This window comes from Chlorocebus sabaeus, chromosome 1 (assembly GCF_047675955.1).
Source record: "Chlorocebus sabaeus isolate Y175 chromosome 1, mChlSab1.0.hap1, whole genome shotgun sequence".
Lineage (NCBI taxonomy): Eukaryota > Metazoa > Chordata > Mammalia > Primates > Cercopithecidae > Chlorocebus > Chlorocebus sabaeus.
The window spans coordinates 57,201,368-57,221,543 of NC_132904.1; the positions used below are offsets into that span (position 1 = coordinate 57,201,368).

At 37.3% G+C, this 20,176-nt stretch overlaps 1 protein-coding gene and 1 pseudogene across 1 annotated transcript; one reads left to right on the forward strand and one right to left on the reverse strand.

Annotated features, from left to right (window-relative positions):
* The first annotated feature begins 113 nt into the window (after window positions 1–113).
* On the forward strand, window positions 114–1,051 carry LOC103241029 (olfactory receptor 5P76-like). The gene is given in 2 exon segments (XM_008007918.3): window positions 114–645; window positions 648–1,051. Coding segments are annotated over 2 exon segments (936 nt in total).
* Window positions 1,052–13,237: 12,186 nt separating this feature from the next.
* LOC140712209 (olfactory receptor 5P4-like) lies at window positions 13,238–19,185 on the reverse strand (annotated as a pseudogene).
* Between the last annotated feature and the right edge of the window lie 991 nt (window positions 19,186–20,176).

A 20,176-nucleotide genomic window follows, 5' to 3' on the forward strand; every position in this document is an offset into this window, starting at 1 on the left:
TGATGTTGAATGTCTTCAAAATGACTTCAAGTGAAAATGAAACCAACAAGTTTTTACTGCTTTAATGTGCTGTTCTCATTATGGGTTCATTTAGTCAGCAGCCACTTCGTCTCATGGATTCCCTGGAAGACGGGAATCACACTGCTGTGATGGAGTGCATCTTACTGGGCTTAACAGATAGTCCAATCCTTGGAGTCATCCTCTTCATGATTATCCTATGCATCTACCTGGTGACCATATCTGGCAATCTCAGCACAATCATTCTTATCAGAATCTCTTCTCAGCTTCATCATCTTATGTACATTTTTCTGAGTCACTTGGCTTTTGTTGACATGGGCTATTCATCTTCTGTCACACCCAACTTGCTTATGAACTTCCTCATGGAGAGAAATATAATCTCTTACCTTAGATGTGCCATCCAGCTTAGTTCAGTGTTTTTCTTTGGCACAGTCGAATGCTTCCTTCTGGCTACCATGGCCTATGATCGCTTTGTGGCAATTTGCAGCCCACTGCTTTATTCAACCAAAATGTCCACACAAGTCTGTGTTCAGCTACTCCTAGTGGCTTATATAGGTGGTTTTCTTAACTCTTCCTCCTCTACTTTTTCCTTCCTGTCTTTATTCTTCTGTGGACCAAATCAAGTCAATCATTTTTCTGTGATTTTACTCCTTTACTTGAACTCTCCTGTTCTGATACCAGTATCCCTGCAGTCATTCCCTCATTTTCTACTGGCTCCATCATTGTGGCCACTGTGTGTGTTATAGCCCTCTCCTACATCTACATCCTCATCACCATCCTGAAGATGCACGTCACTGAGGGGCGCCACAAGGCCTTCTCCACCTGCACCTCCCACCTCACTGCAGTCACTCTGTTCTATGGGACCATTACATTCATTTATGTGATGCCCAAGTCCAGCTACTCAACTGACCAGAACAAGGTGATGTCTGTGTTCTACGTGGTGGTGATTCCCATGTTGAACCCCCTGATCTACAGCCTCACGAACAAGGAGATTATAGGGGCTCTGAAGAGAGAGCTTAAAAATATTTTCTAGTGATGTCTGTTCTTTTTTATAATGATTGACAAAGTAATATTCCAAAATAAAGTAATGAAAAGAAATTGAATATCTGAAATATAGCTGGCCATACATCATTACCAGCATTGAGCTTTTGTTAGTAGTGGGTGGATTTTCAGCTATCAAATAGTAAATCAGAGGCATATAGTAAATTACCTCTACAAAATTAAGTTAAATTTATAATTTAAAAAAGTCAAATGTGTTTATATTTTAAAAATACACAATCTACTGAAAATTCTTTTTAAGTTAGAATTTTTGAAAGAAGTTATCTGCTGTAATTAGACTTGAAGACATGAAATAAAGAGACAAGTCATCTGCTTGCTACACACCTAACAGATACTGTTGATACAGGGGTAGGATAACTTTAGTAAACACTTTTGTTTATAAATGGGGAATACAGGAGTCACATAGCAATCACTGTCCCATAACATTTACAAAAATCAGCTGGATACAAATTGCCATTTTCTTGATCAGGGGCCAGTCATTGGTCCCTGTTAAATAGGTTCTTTCTCTCTTGGCTCTGCCCTCTGGGCTTTTGGTTCTATCCTCTGAATCATCCTTCCCTTTCCAGAAAAAACAAAAAACAAAAAACAAAAACATGTTATAGCTGAATAGTCTGGATAATCAAAGAGAATGTAATAAAGAGACTATAAAATTGTGAGCAGAACTTAGGAAAAGCTTCAAAGGTAATGCCATATTCCAGGGATAGTGATCTGCTGAAAACCTGGAGGGGCAAAAGATGTGGGCAGTTACTAGAACCTGGAGAGCTGTGATGAGAGGACCACCTGTCAGGATATAGCATTTGGTGGAGGGTCACAGCCAACTCAGGTGACCCAAAAGGGGAAGAGCCAGAGAAGTACCCAAGCCTCAGTCTCCTCTGCCAGTGTCTCCCAGAAGCCACAGGCAAGGGAGTCTGTTGATGCAGTCCACATAGGTCAGCCTCTTGGTGCTATGTCAAGGTGGAAATGGGTAGACCACTGTGGTGAGAGAAGACTTATTCCACTGTGGTCAGTGGAATAAAACTAGAAATTAATTGCAAGAGGAATTTTGGAAATGATCCAAATATGTGGAAATTAAGCAATATGCTCCTGAATGACCAGTGGGTCAATGAAGAAATTAAGAAAGAAATTCCGAAATTTCTTGAAACAAATGATAATGGAAACATAACCCACCAAAATTTATGAGATATAGCAAAAGCACTACTAAGAGGGAAGTTTATAGCTATAACTGCCTACATCAAAAAAGAGAAAAAGCTTCAAATAAACAATGTAGTAATGAATCTTAAAGAACTACAAAAGCAAAAGCAAGCCAAATGGGAAAGTAGAAGAAAAGAAATAATAATAATTAAAGCAGAAATAAATGAAATTGAAATGAAGAAAACAATACAAAAGATTAATGAAACGAAAAATTTGTTTTCTGAAAAGTTAACTACAGCCTCTACCTCCTGACTTCCAGTGATTCTCCTACGTCAGTCTCCTGAGTAGGTGGGACTACAGGTATGCACTACCAGACTGGGATGATTTTTAAATTTTTTGTAGAGATGAGGTTTTACCATGTTGCCCAGACAGGTCTCAAACTCCTGGTCTCGAGCAATCTGCCTGCCGTGGACTCCCAATGTTTGCTTTAATAGGTGCAAAGTCTCACTCTATCACCCAGGCTGGAGTGCAGTGGTATGGTCATAGCTCACTGCAGCTTTGACCTCCTGGGTCCAAGTGATCTTCCTGCTTCAGCTTCGCAAGTAGCTGGGACCACAGGTGTGCACCACCACACCTGACTAACAAAATGTGGATTCCATACAATGGAATATTATTCAACCTTTAAAAGAATGAAATTCTGATGCATGCTACAACATGGATGAACCTTAAAAACATTATGTTAAGTGAAAGAAGCCAGTCACAAAAGACCACATGTTATAAGATCCCATTCATATGAAATGCTAGAATAGGAAAATTCATAGGCATGGGAAGATTTGTGTTTGCCAGGGCCTGGCAGGAGGTTGGAGTTGAAAGATGAGAAGTGACTGTTAATAGATACAGGGCTTTTGGAGTGATACAAATGTTCTTAAATTACATAGTGGCGATGATTGAACAAGTGTGAATAAACTAAGTACCACTGAATTACATAAAAGGCAAAAAAATAAAATGAGGTACACATACACAATGGAGTACTATTCAGCCATAAAAAAGAATGAGATCTTGTCATTTGCAACAACAGGAATGGGGTTGGAGATCATCATGTTAAGTGAAATTATCCAGGCACAGAAAGAGAAACATTTCATGTTCTCACTTATATGTGGGAGTTAAAAATCAAAACAATTGAACTCATGGACATAGAGAGTAGAAGGATGGTTACCAGAGGCTGGGGGAGTGGTGGAGGCCTGTTGGTGAGGTGGTGATGGTTAATGCATACAAAAAAAAAAAAAAAAAAATAGAAAGAATGAATAAGACATACTATTTGACAGCACAAAAGGATGACTATAGTCAGTGATAACTCAGAGTGTAACTGGATTATTAGTAACACAAAAGATAAATGCTTGAGGGAATGGATACCCCATTCTCCATGATATGATTACTTCACATTGCATGCCTGAATCAAAACATCTCATGCAGCCTATAAATACATATGCACCTACTATATACCCCCCAAATTAAATAATTAAAAATAAGCTATTCTCCAATGTACTCAAGGAGATAAGTACAAGGATGTTTATAATGGCATTGAAAGATATCTCATCAGAAGACATCTCTTGATTTTTACTCTCTCTTGTCCAACTGTGTTATATCTACTTCTGCCCCTTTGTTTCCATTCTTAGTAAATGAGATCTCTATTCACTCAGTCAGGCCATAAAATGCAGAATAATCCTTGATACCTTTTTTTCACACTTACTCCTTTTCCTGGGGTAAAGGATCCTATCCTATTTAAAATAATTGAAATGGGCCGGGCGCGGTGGCTCAAGCCTGTAATCCCAGCACTTTGGGAGGCCGAGACGGGCGGATCACAAGGTCAGGAGATCGAGACCATCCTGGCGAACACGGTGAAACCCCGTCTCTACTAAAAAATACAAAAAAACTAGCCGGGTGAAGTGGCGGGCGCCTGTAGTCCCAGCTACTTGGGAGGCTGAGGCAGGAGAATGGCGTAAACCCGGGAGGCGGAGCTTGCAGTGAGCTGAGATCCGGCCACTGCACTCCAGCCTGGGCGACAGAGCCAGACTCCATCTCAAAAAAAAAAATAAATAAATAAAATAAAATAAAATAAAATAAAATAAAATAAAATAATTGAAATGGAGGGTTCCAGGGTGACTAAATATATAATGGGAGTAGGCAAGTGGAAAAGTGGCTATCTTTGTGGAATAAATATCCTGCATATTTTGCAGATCCCTCCAATACACATATTATACACACACACACACACACACACACACACACACACACACACATTTCAATACTAAAGGACTGCTCGAAACGATAAGAAACCAGGTATTATTTTTAGGGAGTAGGTATTAATTAGATATGAACCGAAGAGTTAGGGATACAAATTTTAGTGACTAACATGTAGAGTGAATTAGGAAATTAGATTTAAATAATGGATCAGCATTATAAAAAATGTTCCCTGGCTACGAATGAAATACATGATACAAGGATGGGGAAGACATCCTAGACATATCAGCATTTGCAGTTACTTTAATTTGAGGATAAAGTAATTTCTCAGAATAATTTATTTTTTCTTCTTCAAGATAGTCAATCTGTAAGGAGTTGAACATACAATAATCAAAACCATATTCTTAGTCAACCACACCATTACATTTTAGCCTTAGATACATCATTGATGCCACTTGTGAATTATCTCAATGGACTGTCATATGAAATTTTACTAGAATTGAGTATGAATTCTCAAGTTCTGACATCTTAACTAGGCATAGGACATGAGTAAGATTATTGCTTAGACATAGACCCAAATCAGAAATGAACTTTCTATTTCAAAAACATAGATGTATGAAAGACAGAAATAAAATTAGAGTAGGTACGTAAGTGCTCATATAGCATGTCAAGAAAAGTGATATGTGGAAATATGGACTTTTGTCAGTTTCCAGCTCTGCCCCTTGTGGTGCAGAACCTTAAGCAATTTAAATACAATCTTGGATCTTTAGTTCCATTACTTTACAAAGAGAATATTACTATACACTTCACAATTGTCTTGTTTTAAATTTTGTCGTGTATATAAAAACACCAAGCTCTGTTTTTGCTTAGCAATTGAAAATTTCTTTGATGTAACTGACTTAAATCCCAGTTGCTTAACTACTGAAAATTTCCTTGGTGAAACTGACAAGTATTTCTGTATCTGTGACCCAGGACAAATATTGTCCATTGATGCATACTTCAACAGTAGGTATGGAATCTAGGCAATTTTCACTGTGCAATAAAATTATGCTTATGCAAAGTTTGATACACTTGGGATATATTACCTTAAGTATATTATCTGTCTGGGGAAATTACACTGACAATTCATAGCAACTGAAAATTGCATGTATATACATAATTATGTAAAAATGTGTGTCTAAAGTATTTTCTAAATTATCAGGGGTTCCATTTATCCTTTCATTTCATTATCACAAAAAGGAATCATTGCTTTTGGCTGTCATTTCAGTTCTTAAAAAATTATTTTAGATCTATATATACCTTGTTGAGAACCTCACTGTGACTAATGAATGATCCAAGAGAAAGACTTTAATGAGTAAAAATTGCCCAAATTCCATCAGGGAGAATAAATTGCTCCTAACACTTCCCACAGTAGCATTTTATTCATATTACTTGAACAAGACCTATAATATTTTAAAATCTTCCTTAAATTATTTGTTTTTAAGGAAGCTTTTATCTTTAAGATTTTATAGAAGAAATAATATGTCTGAAGTTTGCTCAAAGCAATCAAATGCTAAGTAAAGGAACTTGTGGAGGTATAGATTTTATATATTTTTGTATATATTTTTAAATGACAAAAAATTATTTTAAAATATCTAAGTATGTAAAAAAGTTATGCAAGAATGTTCTTTACATATCTTACTACTGTGAACATTTGAAAGTGCCTGAATGTCCATTAAATTTAATATGTTACCTTCAAAGTATATAATGCTATGAAACTATTAAAAAAAAAGAAATTGATTTGCATGTATTCCACAAAATATTAAGACAAAAAGCAAGTTACAGAAAGTATAAATGATGTGTTTAATAAATATTTTTGTTAAAGGACAATGTGGCTGCTGTTTTTAACAGCAAAATATGTATTTTTGTTTTAAACAATAGTAAAATACGTGAATTGCTATAATTTCAAAATTTTTATTTTAACTTCCATAATCATTAACTATTTCCCTTTAATGCCTGCCTTTTCTTGTCTTATGAAATTTGTTTTTATGAACATAATAATCTCCATTATCTCTTTAAAAATTTAATTATAATTTATATTATGAATAAATTTTTCTTTGAGTATAAGTTCTATTTTGTTTCCCTTTTATGAATTGCTGTTTTTCAACTGTTGTGTAACTATCAATTTTGAGCTCATCTTTGCTGCTTGATATTTTCTACTTTATTGCCCACAACCTCTGCTTATAGGGGAAAATGTAGAAGCATCAATTTTCTTATAGATTTTAGCTAAAGTTGGAAAAGAGCAGGACATACAGTCAGGAAGTGTGCTATTGTCTGGTCTTCTGTGCTTGACTCCTTTTCTCCAGAGTGCTGATGAGGCTTGGGTAACATAATCCTGTCACTGATGCTTGGTGATTAGGAGGAGATGTGATATAAGAGCTTGGTAAGCTCTTTGGGAGGACAAACAGGAAGGATAGCTTGAATCCAGCAGTTCAAGATCAGCCTGGGCAACATAGCAAGACCACATTTCTACAATAAAAATAATAATAATAAATAAAGGCAGAGCTTGGTAAAGCAGTCTAGCTGCTCCCACTAAAGCACCACAGCTAAACCATTTGTTGGTTGCCCTGATGTCCTTTCAGCTTCTGAAGGGTTAGTGAACTTTCCTGGTGTTAGGCCCACTGGTTTTTGACATTATTCTTTTATAGACACACATACACATTCTGAATATATTTTTCTTTCTTCTGATTGTACTTCTCTGAGTTTTTAAGATATTTCTCATTGATCTGGGAACATAACTCACTTATTTATCATTTAAAACATATCTATTTTAAAAATATATATGCATAGTATATGTACATATATGTGTTTCTATAATTAAGTTTGCTCTAAGTTTGTGTATGTTGATACACAAAATAAGATTATATAATGTTCCAACACTATATATAAATTCTTAGGTTTGTTGTAGTGTTGAAGGTTATTGCATGTGTTCTTTCCTCTTAAACCTGAAGTCTTTCAAAAACTGATGTATATTTTAAAATATTTACATAATTATAAAGGAAAAACATTGAAAGAGAAATAAATTTATAATACTATTTTCCTTCCACAAGATTTACAATTGGTTAGTTAGAAATGCAGAGACAATATATTTCTACTTTATAAATCTCTGTGTAGAATAAACATGCACATCCAAAAATTTCTCAAGGTCCTCTCAGATTTTTAATTTATTTTAAAATAAAGTTTGTTAATTTACATTACAATAAAACATAAAACATTTCCTATAGTTTTAAAAATGTACTGTTGTAAAGTTGTGCATAAGATTAAATAAAAATTAATCTACTTCTATGTCATGTAAGTCATTTGCATAGTTTGTTTACTCTCATTCTTTTTAATCATGTTGGCCAAGCTTTTTCTATTTGTCAAAACATGCTATAATGGAGTAGCTTTTATCAGAATGATACTCCTGCCAAGAATACATATGTGCTTGCTAAAACTAAAGATAAAAAACTGTTTTAAGGCATTAGAAAGCAACCAACGCAACAAGGCTTTGGAGAAGCCAAAGTCTTAGAAAAAGAGAAAAACAGATTGCAGTGAACTTGAGATTCTCGTCACATTTCCTCACAGCCTGAGACTGAGAGACAAAGCAGAAAGTAGTGATTCTGAGTTGGCAGGCTCATGGGAGAAAGTAGATAAAAATTAGTTTAATAATACTATGGCTAGAAGAAGAGGAGAAACTAATACCCTAGAGAAATGAATATCAAAGCGAGGTAAGCCTTTATGTTCTGAAGGCAGTTGCAGATTCTGAAGCTACACAAAGGGAAAGCTTAAGAAAATTTTAAAAAGCATGTATGAAACTAAACAGATAATTAGAGATTTAAGCAATCTTATGAAGCTGAGACTACAAAAGTTAAATTTCAGAGCCTGTCAAAGAGACACCCTTGTAAAAACATCAAGCATTCCATTGGGATTCCTCAAAGAATCTCAGTTCAGCAGAGAAGCTAAATCTATAAAAAAAAAAATACGAAATAAGCAATAACTGAAATTGAGGACTCAGTAAGTGAATTGAACAGCAGATGACACACAATAAAGGGAGGATTAGTGAACTGTAATAAAGGTCAGTGGAAAATATATAGTTAGAAACGTGAAGAGAAAACAGAACGTGAGGGAAAGAGCATAAGACATGTTTTAAAAAATAAATAAATAAATTAATTAATTAATTTACTTGTTTTTTGAGACAAAGTCTCGCTCTGTCACCCAGGCTGGAGTGCAGTGGTACAATCTCAGTTCACTGCAAGCTCTGCCTCCCAGGTTCACACCATTCTCCTGCCTCAGCCTCCCGAGTAGCTGAGACTACAGGCACCTGCCACTTCACCCAGCTAATTTTTTTTTTGTATTTTTAGTAGAGACCAGGTTTCACCGTGATAGCCAGGATGGTCTTGATCTCCTGACCTTGTGATCCACCCGCCTTGGCCTCCTAAAGTGCTGGGATTACAGGCATGAGTCACCGCACCTGGCCAGTATGTTAAAATTTGTACAAAACTCTAATATACATAGAATTAGAGTTCCAAAAAGAAAGGAAAGCAAATAATGGGAAAAAATATATAAATTTAGAATTTTGAAATAAACAAATTTGGGGACATTAAAATAAATCAACTCATAGATTCACAAAACACCATTAAAACCAGTTAAGATGAACACAAAGAAAACCACATTTACATTTCAGTCAAACTATTAAAAATGAAAGATAAACAATAACTTAATCTTTAAAGCAAAGGAGAAAAAACATACCACTTTCAAAAGAGTAATAATAAAACAAATGATTTCTGAATAGAATCCATAGAAACCAGAAAACAATATAATTACATAGTTAGGTTGCTAAAAGTAAAAAGCCTTCCAACTTAGAATTCTATACCCAGCAAAAATATCCTTTAAAATTATGCCAAAATAAAACATTGTGAGACAGACAAACCTTGGAGAATTTGTGGCCAGTATAACTGTACTAAAAGAAAATACTTAAGAAAGTTATTCAGGCCGAAGGAAATTATTTCTATAGAAAACATGTAAAAACAATAATGAATGAAGACTAGTTGAAAAAATAAATCTAAATGTACAAGTATGTAAAAGTTCTTGTGGAATTATATATATGTATGCCATTTCTAGGTAATTATTTGTAAGAAATAAACATTAAAGTCATCTGGCTTATATATATTTACAAAATATATGAAAATTAAAAATAAAAATGATAGAAAATATATGCAATGTAAATTGTAACCCCCCAAAAGCTGCAGTAGTTATACCAATGCCCTATAAGGCAATATATAGTTATAGAGATGAAGGGGAGCATTTATATTGATAAAATATTTAATCATCCAGAGAAACATATGTAGATTTATTTGTACAAAGCAACAAAGCTTCAAAATATAGAAACCATAAAAACTGATGGAATTAAAGGAAAATTTTGTTTAAAAACATAATTGTAGGCTTTTCACAAAGCTCATAACTGACAGAAACTGACAAAACTCAGTAAGAATGTAGAAGATTTGAAATCTGCAGTTAAATTTAATCCCAATGGAATGTATGTAATACTACATCAAATACCAGTGTAATACATTTGTTATAATTACACATGAAACATTTTTTAAAAAACTGATTGTATATGGAGCCACAAATCGAGCTTCAGGTTTTTTTAGGTCTTTAAATCTTTTAGAACACGTTCTCTGGCAAAAGTGTAACTTAAACAGTCCCAACATTTTGGGAAATAAGCAATACATTTGTTAATGATACAAAAGTTAAACAAGAAATCATGATAAAAATCAGATATGTTCAATTAAATAACTAAAATATAGCACATTAAATCAGCTAAGGTAGATGAGAAGGAAATTTATAGCCATCTTTTACATGATATATTGCAAAATAGAGGCTGAAAACAATGATCTAAGTCTTTTTCTCAAGAGTTTAGATAACAAACACTAAATTAAACCCAAAGAAATAAAGATGAAGATAATAAAGACATATAAAAATGTATGAAATAGAAAATTCATGTACAATACAGAAAAATACAAGTAAAAAACTTCATTACTTGAAAATGCTAATAGTATTGATAAATATCTAATAAGACATTAATAAAAATATAGGAATTACAAACATTGGGAATGAAAAGGTGACATTGCTGATCTTAAAGAACATAAGAAGTAAAAAGATATAACTTCAAAGCATAAATGAACAGGTAAACTATTATGAAGAACATCTTACCAAAAATGACATTAGAAAGCAATTGAAAAACTAAGTATTTGTTAAAGAAAATGAGCCTTGTGGGGAAAAAGTTTTCCACAAAAGTGGAAGGCCCAGATGGCTGCAATGTTGATTCCCTTCAAATATTTAGGACATAAATAGCATCAATCCTGTAAAAAATTCTTCTGAGAAAAGGCATCAAAGAAACTTTTTCCAAATCATGCTTATATTTTGATACCCCAACCTGAAAATTTCATTTCAAGAGTGAAAAACCACAGGCAAAACTCTCTCATGAACATAGGTGAAAATATGCTAAATAAAATATCAAATCAACTCCAGTAATAACAAAATGGATAAAAAAGCAACTCAAGTTGGATTTTTTTTTCAGGAAATCTAGATTGATTTAACATTTATAAAATAATCAAAGTGGAACTTGCATCTCTGAATTAGGATGTAGAAGGATGTGAAAAACCTTTGATCACGTGGTAACAAGAAAAACCTAGACAACATGGAAATCACATGTGTATATGCAATGAACCAAGAATAAAGGATTCGTGAAAGCCTAATGGACACATTTCCACACAGGTGAGCAGAGAACTGTAGCAGGTTGCATACCTGAGGCAGGTCCATAGTCTGGCCCGCCACACACTGAGACTAAAGGGATGAGAAGGAATCACTCAGTCCTCGGGTGACAGTGTGGACTTCCTGGACAGAGAGAAATTTAGAAGAAATCCAAATGCAAAAATAAATCATTTCACCCACTACTACCCTTAAATTTACCTAGAAAGCAGCAGTGGAGGAGGAGCTGGTAACAAGAGAGCAATCCTATAGTTCCATACATTTTCACAGTGAATGAATCTGTGGGCCTTGCCTGTGTTGAATTTATAGATGAAATAAAAAAGAACCATAAAATTATAGCCCAACTCTGAATTTCAAAGGTATAAAGCATCTAGAAGATAACATGAGAGAACATCTTTGTGACCTTAGATTAGGGAAAGATTTCTCAAACTTGTCACCAAAGCATTAAACATTAAAGAAAAGATCATTAAATTAGACTTCATTAAAATTAAAAACTTTTTTTCATCAAAAGATATAAATAAGAGCAACATGGCAAACTTCACAATGGGAATATACCTTGAAAATATACAAATCTGACAAAGGATTCATGATAGAGTGTAAGAACAAATCAAAAAGAAAAGTGAGAATAAAATTGGCAAAAGACCTGAAAAGACACTACACAAAAGAGGATATAAAAATGGTTGATAAATATATTTATTTAAATGTCCAACATAAGAGGTCCAAAGTGATTAATGTCAACACTGCCTGATTATTTCATTGTAAAAACTAGTGTCAGTTCCTGGATTCAATGGTGTTACCCTTTTCAAAAACCATAGGTAAATAATTTCATCGTTCAGAGTGCTGAGTGACCAGGACTTCTTTAAACTTGTTCCTTCCATAGGTTGTCTTCAGATCCCCGACTGTTTGCAAAGCATTATGCTTCCACCAACTTACATGCCATAAACATTGAATTGAGGGTAAATTATCATCCATTCTTGCTCTAGAACTCATGTGACACATATCACTTTTGTAATAATTGGAAAATCACATTTTAATTTTTAAGAATGATTAATCAGAAATTATTACAGAGGAGGTTCTGGAGGCGGGGAGGCCATTCAGGAGGCTAAAAACTGCTATCCAGACTCAATCATAAACAGTTAAAGTAAACCAGTGACAGAAGTAGTGACCATGAACACCTTCTTAACACATACTATGAAGAAGAATGACAGTTGTATTCCAGGCCTGCATCAACCTGGGTGCTTCAGTCAATAATGTTATACCCTGGAAACACCAACTGGCTTGCTGAAGGAAAGTTCCACTGTGCCCTAGGACCCTCTTCACCACAGTTACCCAGTAATTTTTCCTACAGCTCAAAGGCTTGCCTGGTAAGCCTTCAGAGTTCCTTCTGTGTTATCTGGAATGAGTCTCATGGTGGCAAAACTGAAACAAATTATTTTTGTCTCAATTAGATTAGATGGGAATAAAACATTCCCAAGACTTCAGCATCTCTACTTCCAAAGATTATGATAATAACATAAAACAGAAGCCAAGTCTTTCAGAGAAAGTGACCTGGGATGCCAACACTAATATCAATTGCATTTCCACTGAGTGCATGATGCTTTCCAGAATGCTAATTTATAAGATGACATTAAAAATATATATTACTTAATTGAAGAAAAACATACACCCTTTAATCATAGACTCCTTAAATAATGGGGAAAAAAAGAGAAGTAAAAAAAGAGAAGTAAAAAGAGAAGTAAAACTATATTCTCGAGGTATCCTAACTCTGAAATAGACACATTTGATTTGAACCCATTATACTTTCATGGAAATGATGTACTGTTTTTGTGACTCTAGAAAATTATAACTTAAAGTGGACATTAATAGCATACTGGCATTGTGTATTTAAGGTAGTTCTTCACATAAAATAAAGCTAATAGACAATATAAATATCTATCACATATGTTCCCAAAACTATTATTTATGCAATTTCTGGATTCACATTGGATTTCTTTCAAAATTAGAAATTTATTCTCATGGCCTCTTTCACCATCTTGTTCTTCAGACTGTAGATGAAGGGGTTCAGCATGGGATTTACTACTGTGTAGAACACAGACATTACTTTAATATGGTCAGCTGAGTGGTTTGACTGCAGTAAAACATAATAGAATGTAACTGCTCCATAAAAAAAGCGACTGCAGTGAGATGGGAGGTGCAAGTTAGAGAAAGCCTTGTGCCTCCCTTCAGTGGAGTACATCTTCATGATCAAATGCAGGATGTATAGCTATGAGACAACCATAATGAACAGTGGGATTATAATGATTGACCCAGATAAGATGGCAGGAAATATTTCAGCAATGTAAATGTGGGGACAAGAAAGCTTCACAGCTGGTCAGAGGTCACAGAAGAAATGGTTGATTTGATTTGGTCTGCAGAAAGTCACGCTCAATAAACAACTGCTAAATGATAAAGCATTCACACACACACCAGATAGGAAGCAACCACTAAGATGATGCAGACCCTGGGAAATATGTATGTGGAATAGAGAAGTGGGAGCAGATGGCCACATAGCGATCATAGGCCATGGGAGACAGCAGGAAGCACCTGACTGTCCCAAAGGTAACATCAGAGATAAGCTGACTGTGCGGCCAGCAACAGGGATAGTAGTTCTCTCTCTTAGGGAACTCACAATCGTGATATGCATGACTGACGTGGAAAACCTGATTGAACATCGGCAAGGCAAATCAACTTGACTGACCAAGGGCAAAATGACTGAGGAAGAGGTACATTGGGGTGTGAAGCTGAAGGCTTCTTTGAATTAACATGATTATGTTGATATTGCCCGCTATGGTAACTGTCATGCACGTCCGTGTGAAGAAACTACCAAACAGGTTTTGTGCGAGCAATAAAGCTTTTTAATCACCTGGGTGCACACGGGCTGAGTCCAAAAAGAGAGTCAGCGAAGGGAGATAGGGGTGGGGCCATTTTATAGGATTTAGGTAGGTAAAAGAAAATTACAGTCAAAGGGGGTTGTTCTCTGGTGAGCAGGGGTGGGGGGGTCACAAGGTGCTCAGTGGGGGAGCTTTTGAGCCAGGATGAGCCAGGAAAAGGAATTTCACAAGGTAATGTCATCAGTTAAGGCAGGAACAGGCCATTTTCTCTTCTTTTGTGGTGGAATGTCATCAGTTAAGGCAGGAACCGGCCATCTGGATGTGTATGTGCAGGTCACAGGGAATATGATGGCTTGGCTTTGACTCAGAGGCCTGACATTTGTCTTCTTATATTAATAAGAAAAATACAACAAAATAGTGTCGAAGTGTTGGGGTGGCGAAAATTTTTGGGGGTGGTATGGAGAAATAATGGGCGATGTTTCTCAGGGCTGCTTCAAGCAAGATTAGGGGCGGCGTAGGAACCTAGAGTGGGAGAGATTACGCTGAAGGAAGATTTTGTGGTAAGAGGTGATAATATAGAGTTGTTAGAAGGAGCATATGGAATGATTGGTGACGGCCTGGATGCGGTTTTGTAAGAATTGAAAAACTAAATGGAAGACGCGAGATCCGAATAAGAGAAGGAGAAAAAACAGGTATTAAAGGAATAAGAATTGGGAGGACCTAGGACATCCAATTAGAGAGAGTCTGAGGGGCTTCAGCATAATTACTTGTTGGTTGGTGAGTTTTTAGGCTCTATCTAAGTTTTTGGGGTGCAGTTCAAGTGGGGCTGGTGTCTGGAATGAGACTGGGACCTAATAAAAAGGAGTGTCCACACAGGAGCTCAAATAGGCTTTCCGAGGACAAAGGATTCTGAGGACAGGCCTGAATTCTGAGAAGGGAAAGTAGTAAAAGTATTGTCTAGTCCTTTTTAAGTTGGTGACTGAGCTTGGTGAGGTGTGTTTTTAAAAGACTATTAGTCCGTTCTACTTTTCCTGAAGATTGAGGACAGTAAAGGATATAAAGGTTTCACTGAATACCAAGAGCCTGAAAAACTGCTTGGGTGATTTGACTAATAAAGGCTGGTCTGCTATTGGACTGTATAGAAGTGGGAAGGCCAAACCAAGGAATTATGTCTGACAGAAGGGAAGAAATGACTGCAGTATGCTTCTCAGACCCTGTAGGAAAGGCCTCTACCTATCCAGTGAAAGTGTCTACCTAGACCAAGAGGTATTTTAGTTTCGTGATTGGAGTCATGTGAGTAAAGTCAATTTGCCAGTCCTGGGCAGGGGCAAAACCTTGAGCTTAATGTGTAGGGAAGGGAGGGGGCTTGAGAAATTCTTGAGGAGTAGTAGAATAGCAGATGGAACACTGAGAAGTGATTTCCTTGAGGACAGATTTCCACTATGGAAAGGAAATGAGAGGTTCTAAGAGACAGGCTAGCAGCTTGTGACCTATATGCAAGAGGTTATGAAATGATGACAGAATAGAATGGGCCTGTGAGGCTGGAAGGAGATATTTTCCTTGGTCTAAGAACCATTTGCCTTGCAGGAAGAGATTGATAGATGGAAGTTTCAGTGGGGGAGTAAGTGGAAGTGACCAATGTGAAGGAGAAAAACTGACCATGAGGGACAGAAGTTAGAACTCTAGCTGCTTTTTTGGCTAACTTATCAGCATAAACATTGTCCTGAGTGATGGGATCTGATGTCTTTTGATGGCCCTTGCAGTGAATGACTCTAGCTTCCTTTGGAAGTAAAGCGGCTTTGAGAAGCGTTTTTATTAAAGAGGCATTAACTATGGAAGACCTTTGCATAGTGAGGAAACCTCTTTCAGCCTATATAACACCATGGTGGTGCAGAATATGGAAGGCATATTTAGAGTCAGTATAAATATTGACGCGTAGTCCTTTTGCGAGAGTGAGGTCCTGACTTAAGGCAACCAGTTCGGCTTGCTGAGAGATAGTGGAGGGTGGCAGAGCAGTAGCCTCAATAATAGATGTGGAAGATACTATTGCATAGCCTGCCTTTGCTCGTGAGTGGCGATTAGGCCTGGTGGAACTGCCATCAATAAACTAAATGTGACCAGGGTGAGGAACAGGGAAGAAGGAAATATGGGGAAATGGGGTGAATGTCAGGTGGATCAGAGAGATGCAGTCATAAGGGTCAGGTGTGGTATCTGGAATAATGTGGGAGGCCGGATTGAAGTCTGGGCCAGGAACAATGGTAACTGTGGGAGATTCAACAGAGTGAGTACAGCTGAAGGAGCCAGGGAGCAGAAACTATATGCATGAGGTTGGAGGAAGAAAATAGATTTTGGAAGTTATGAGAACTGTAGAGAGTGAGTTGAGCATAGTTTGTGATTTTGAGGGCCTCTAAAAGTATTAGGGTGGCAGCGGCCGCTGCAGGCACACATGAGGTATAGTAGGCTAAAACAGTAAGGTCAAGTTGTTTGGATAAAAAGGCTACAGGGTGCGGTCCTGGCTCTTGTGTAAGAATTCTGACAGCACTAACCATGCCTAGGAAGGAAAGGAGTTGTTGTTTCGTAGAAGGGATTGGGGTTTGGGAGATTAGCCGGACACCATCAGCAGGGAGAGCATGTGTGTCTTTATGAGAATTATGCTGAGATAGGTAACAGATGAGGAATAAATTTGGGCTTGATGGAAGTAATGGGGGCTGTCTGTGAAGCCTTGCGGCAGTACAGCCTAGGTAATTTGCTGAGCCTGATGGGTGTCAGGGTCAGTCCAAGTGAAAGCAAACAGAGGCTGGCATGAAGGGTGCAAAGGAATAGTAAAGAAAGTATGTTTGAGATCCAGAACAGAATAATGGATTGTGGAGGGAGGTATTGAGGATAGGAGAGTATATGGGTTTGGCACCATGGGGTGGATAAGCAAAACAATTTGGTTGATAAGGCGCAGATCCTGAACTAACCTGTAAGCCTTGTCCAATTTTAGGACAGGTAAAATGGGGGATTATAAGGGGAGTTTACAGGCTTTAAAAGGCCATGCTCTACCAGGTGAGTGACAACAGGCTTTAATCCTTTCAAAGCATGCTGTGGGATGGAATATTGGCATTGAGTGGGGTAAAGGTGATTAAGTTTTAATGAGATGGTAAGGGGTGCATGATCGGTCGCCAAGGAGGGAGTAGAGGTATCCTACACTTGTGAGTTAAGGTGGGGAGATACAAGGGGAGCATGCGAAGGAGGCTTTGAACTGGGGGAAAAGGTGGCAATGAGGTGTGGCTGTAGCCTAGGAATAGTCAGGGAAGCAGCTAATTTAGTTAAAATGTCTGGGCCTAATAAGGGAAACGGGCAGGTGGGGATAACTAAAAAGGAGTACATTAAAGAATGTCTAAATTGGCACCAGAGTTGGGGGGTTTTAAGAGGTTTAGAAACTTGGCCATCAATACCTACAACAGTTATGGAGGCAAGGGAAACAGGCCTTTGAAAAGAAGGTAATGGGGAGTGGGTAGCCTCCATATTGATTAAGAAGGGGACGGACTTACCCTCCACTGTGAAAGTTACCCAGAGCACCTGTGATGGTCCTGTAGGCTTCTGAGGTGATTGGGCAGTGTCAGTCTTCAGTCGCTAAGCCGAGAAGATCTGGGAAGGAGTCAGTCAGAGAGCCTTGGGCCAGAGTTCCAGGGGCTCTGGAAGTGGCTGCCAGGTGAGTTGAACAGTCTGATTTTCAGGGGGGTCTCACACAGATGGGACAGGGCTTAGGAGGAATCCTGGGCTGCAGACATTCCTTGGCCTAGTGGCCGGATTTCCAGCACTTGTAGCAAGCTCCTGGGGGAGGAGGTTCTGGAGAAACCTCTGGTAGCTGTGGTTCAGGCGTTTGGAGTTCTTGTGTGCTGGAGATGTGGCTGGGGTTTCTCTCAGTGGAGGCAAGGAATTGCAACTCAGAAATACATTGCTACTTGGCTGCCTCTACTTTATTATTGTACACTTGAAGGTGAGGTTAATTAAGTCCTGTTGAGGGGTTTGAGGGCTGGAATTTAATTTTTGGGGTTTTATTTAATGTCGGGAGCAGATTGGGTAATAAAACGTATATTGAGAATAAGACGGCCTTTTGACCTTTTAGGGTCTAGGGCTGTAAAGCGTCTCAGGGTTGCTGCTAAATGAGCCATGAACTGGGCTGGGTTTTTCATATTTGATGAAAAAGAGCCTAAACACTAACTGATTTGGGAGAGCTCGGATAAAGAAAAAGGAGCATTAACCTTGACTATGTCTTTAGCTCTAGTTACCTTTTTAAGAGGAAATTGTTGTGCGGGTCAGGGAGGGCTAGTCACGGAAGGAAACTGTAAGCCAGACCGGGTGTGAGGAGGAGAGGTGATAAAAGGATTATAGGGTAGGGGAGCAGAGGCTGAGGAAAAATTGGGACTTAGCTCGGCCTGGCGAGGAGGGGAGAGGTCAGATGGGTCTGTAAAAAAGGAATATTAGAAAGATTCAGCGACACTAGGGGTTGGGACTGAGCGGACAGATTGGGGGGAAAGAAGGAAGATTTGGGATAAGTTGCATTTGGAACAGACACTAGGGAGGGACCGATGTGTAAAAGAATGCCTGGATACCAGGCATCTCAGACCATTTGCCCATTTAACGACAATAATTATTTAGATCTTGTAGGATGGAAAAATCGAAAGTGCCATTTTCTGGCTATTTGGAACTGCTGTCGAGTTTGTATTGGGGTCAAGCGGCATTGTAGAAGAAAATAAGGCATTTAGGTTTTAGGTCAGGTGTAAGTTGAAGAGGTTTTAAGTTCTTGAGAACACAGGCTAAGGGAGAAGGAGGAGGAATGGAGGGTGGAAGGTTGCCCATAGTGAAGGAGATAAGCCTAGAGAAAAGAGAGAGTAGAGACACGGAGAGAAGGGGTTGGGGGGTTCCTGCCCTCCAGAAAAGCGGGAAAGGAGTGGAGATGTGGAGATAAGGGACATAGATTCCTAAAAAATCCACAAAGAAGATTGAACAAATCGTAGGATCTTCTGTTAACCCCAAAATAATGAACTCCATCACCATTGTGCTATTTCTGGTCTTCATCCTTTTTGGAATTGTGCCTATTGAAATAAAAACCAGTAAATATTAGAATAATTTAAATAATCTCATTATTTATATCTTTATTTCAACATTCATTCTATTAAAAATTAAATTTTAGATTTCACTTTCATCTAATGCTTATATTTCATGAAGTATTTCCAAACATATTACATTAAGCATTGAGAATATTAATGGCTATTATCTTAAAATCCCAGATACTCATAAAGAAAACAGTGACTCAGTTTAGAATATGGTTAACACTCACATTTACATCATTTGGTCAATTCAGGTTGTTGAATGAACACTTACAGCAATGATGTTTTTGAGACTCTGATGAGAATCAGAATGGCCAAAGTGATTGACTTTATGTTACTGTTTAGCACTGTCCAATTTGCCTCTATTTCTCATCACTTTGCATAGTTTGCAAATATTTTCTCACATTCTATAAGTTGTCTATATACTCTGTTAAGAGTTTCTTTTGCTGTGCAGAAGCTTTTTAGTTTAATTAGATCTCACTTGTTCATTTTTGTTTTTGTTACAATTGCTTTTGAGGACTAAGCCTTTGCCAACAGCAGTATTGAATTCTTTGCCAACGGCAATATTGAGACGTTATTTCTTACGTTTTCTTCTAGGATGTTTATAGTTTGAGGTCTTACATGTAAGTCTTTAATCCATCTTGAGTTAGTTCTTGAATATGGTAAAAGGAAAGGATCCAGGTTCATTCTCCTGCAGATGGCTAGCCAGTTATCCCAGCATTATTTACTGCGTAGGAAGTCCTTTTCCCATTGCTTCTTTTTGTTGGCTTTGTCAAAAGTCAGATGGTTTTAGGTTTGTGACTTTATTTCTGGGTTATCTCTTCTGTTCCATTGGTCTATGTGTCTGTTTTTATATCAGTACAATGCTGTTTTTGTTACTGTAGCCTTGTAGTATAGTTTAAATTCAGGCAGTGTGATACCTCTGGGTTTTTATTTTATTTTATTTTATTTTATTTTATTTTATTTTAT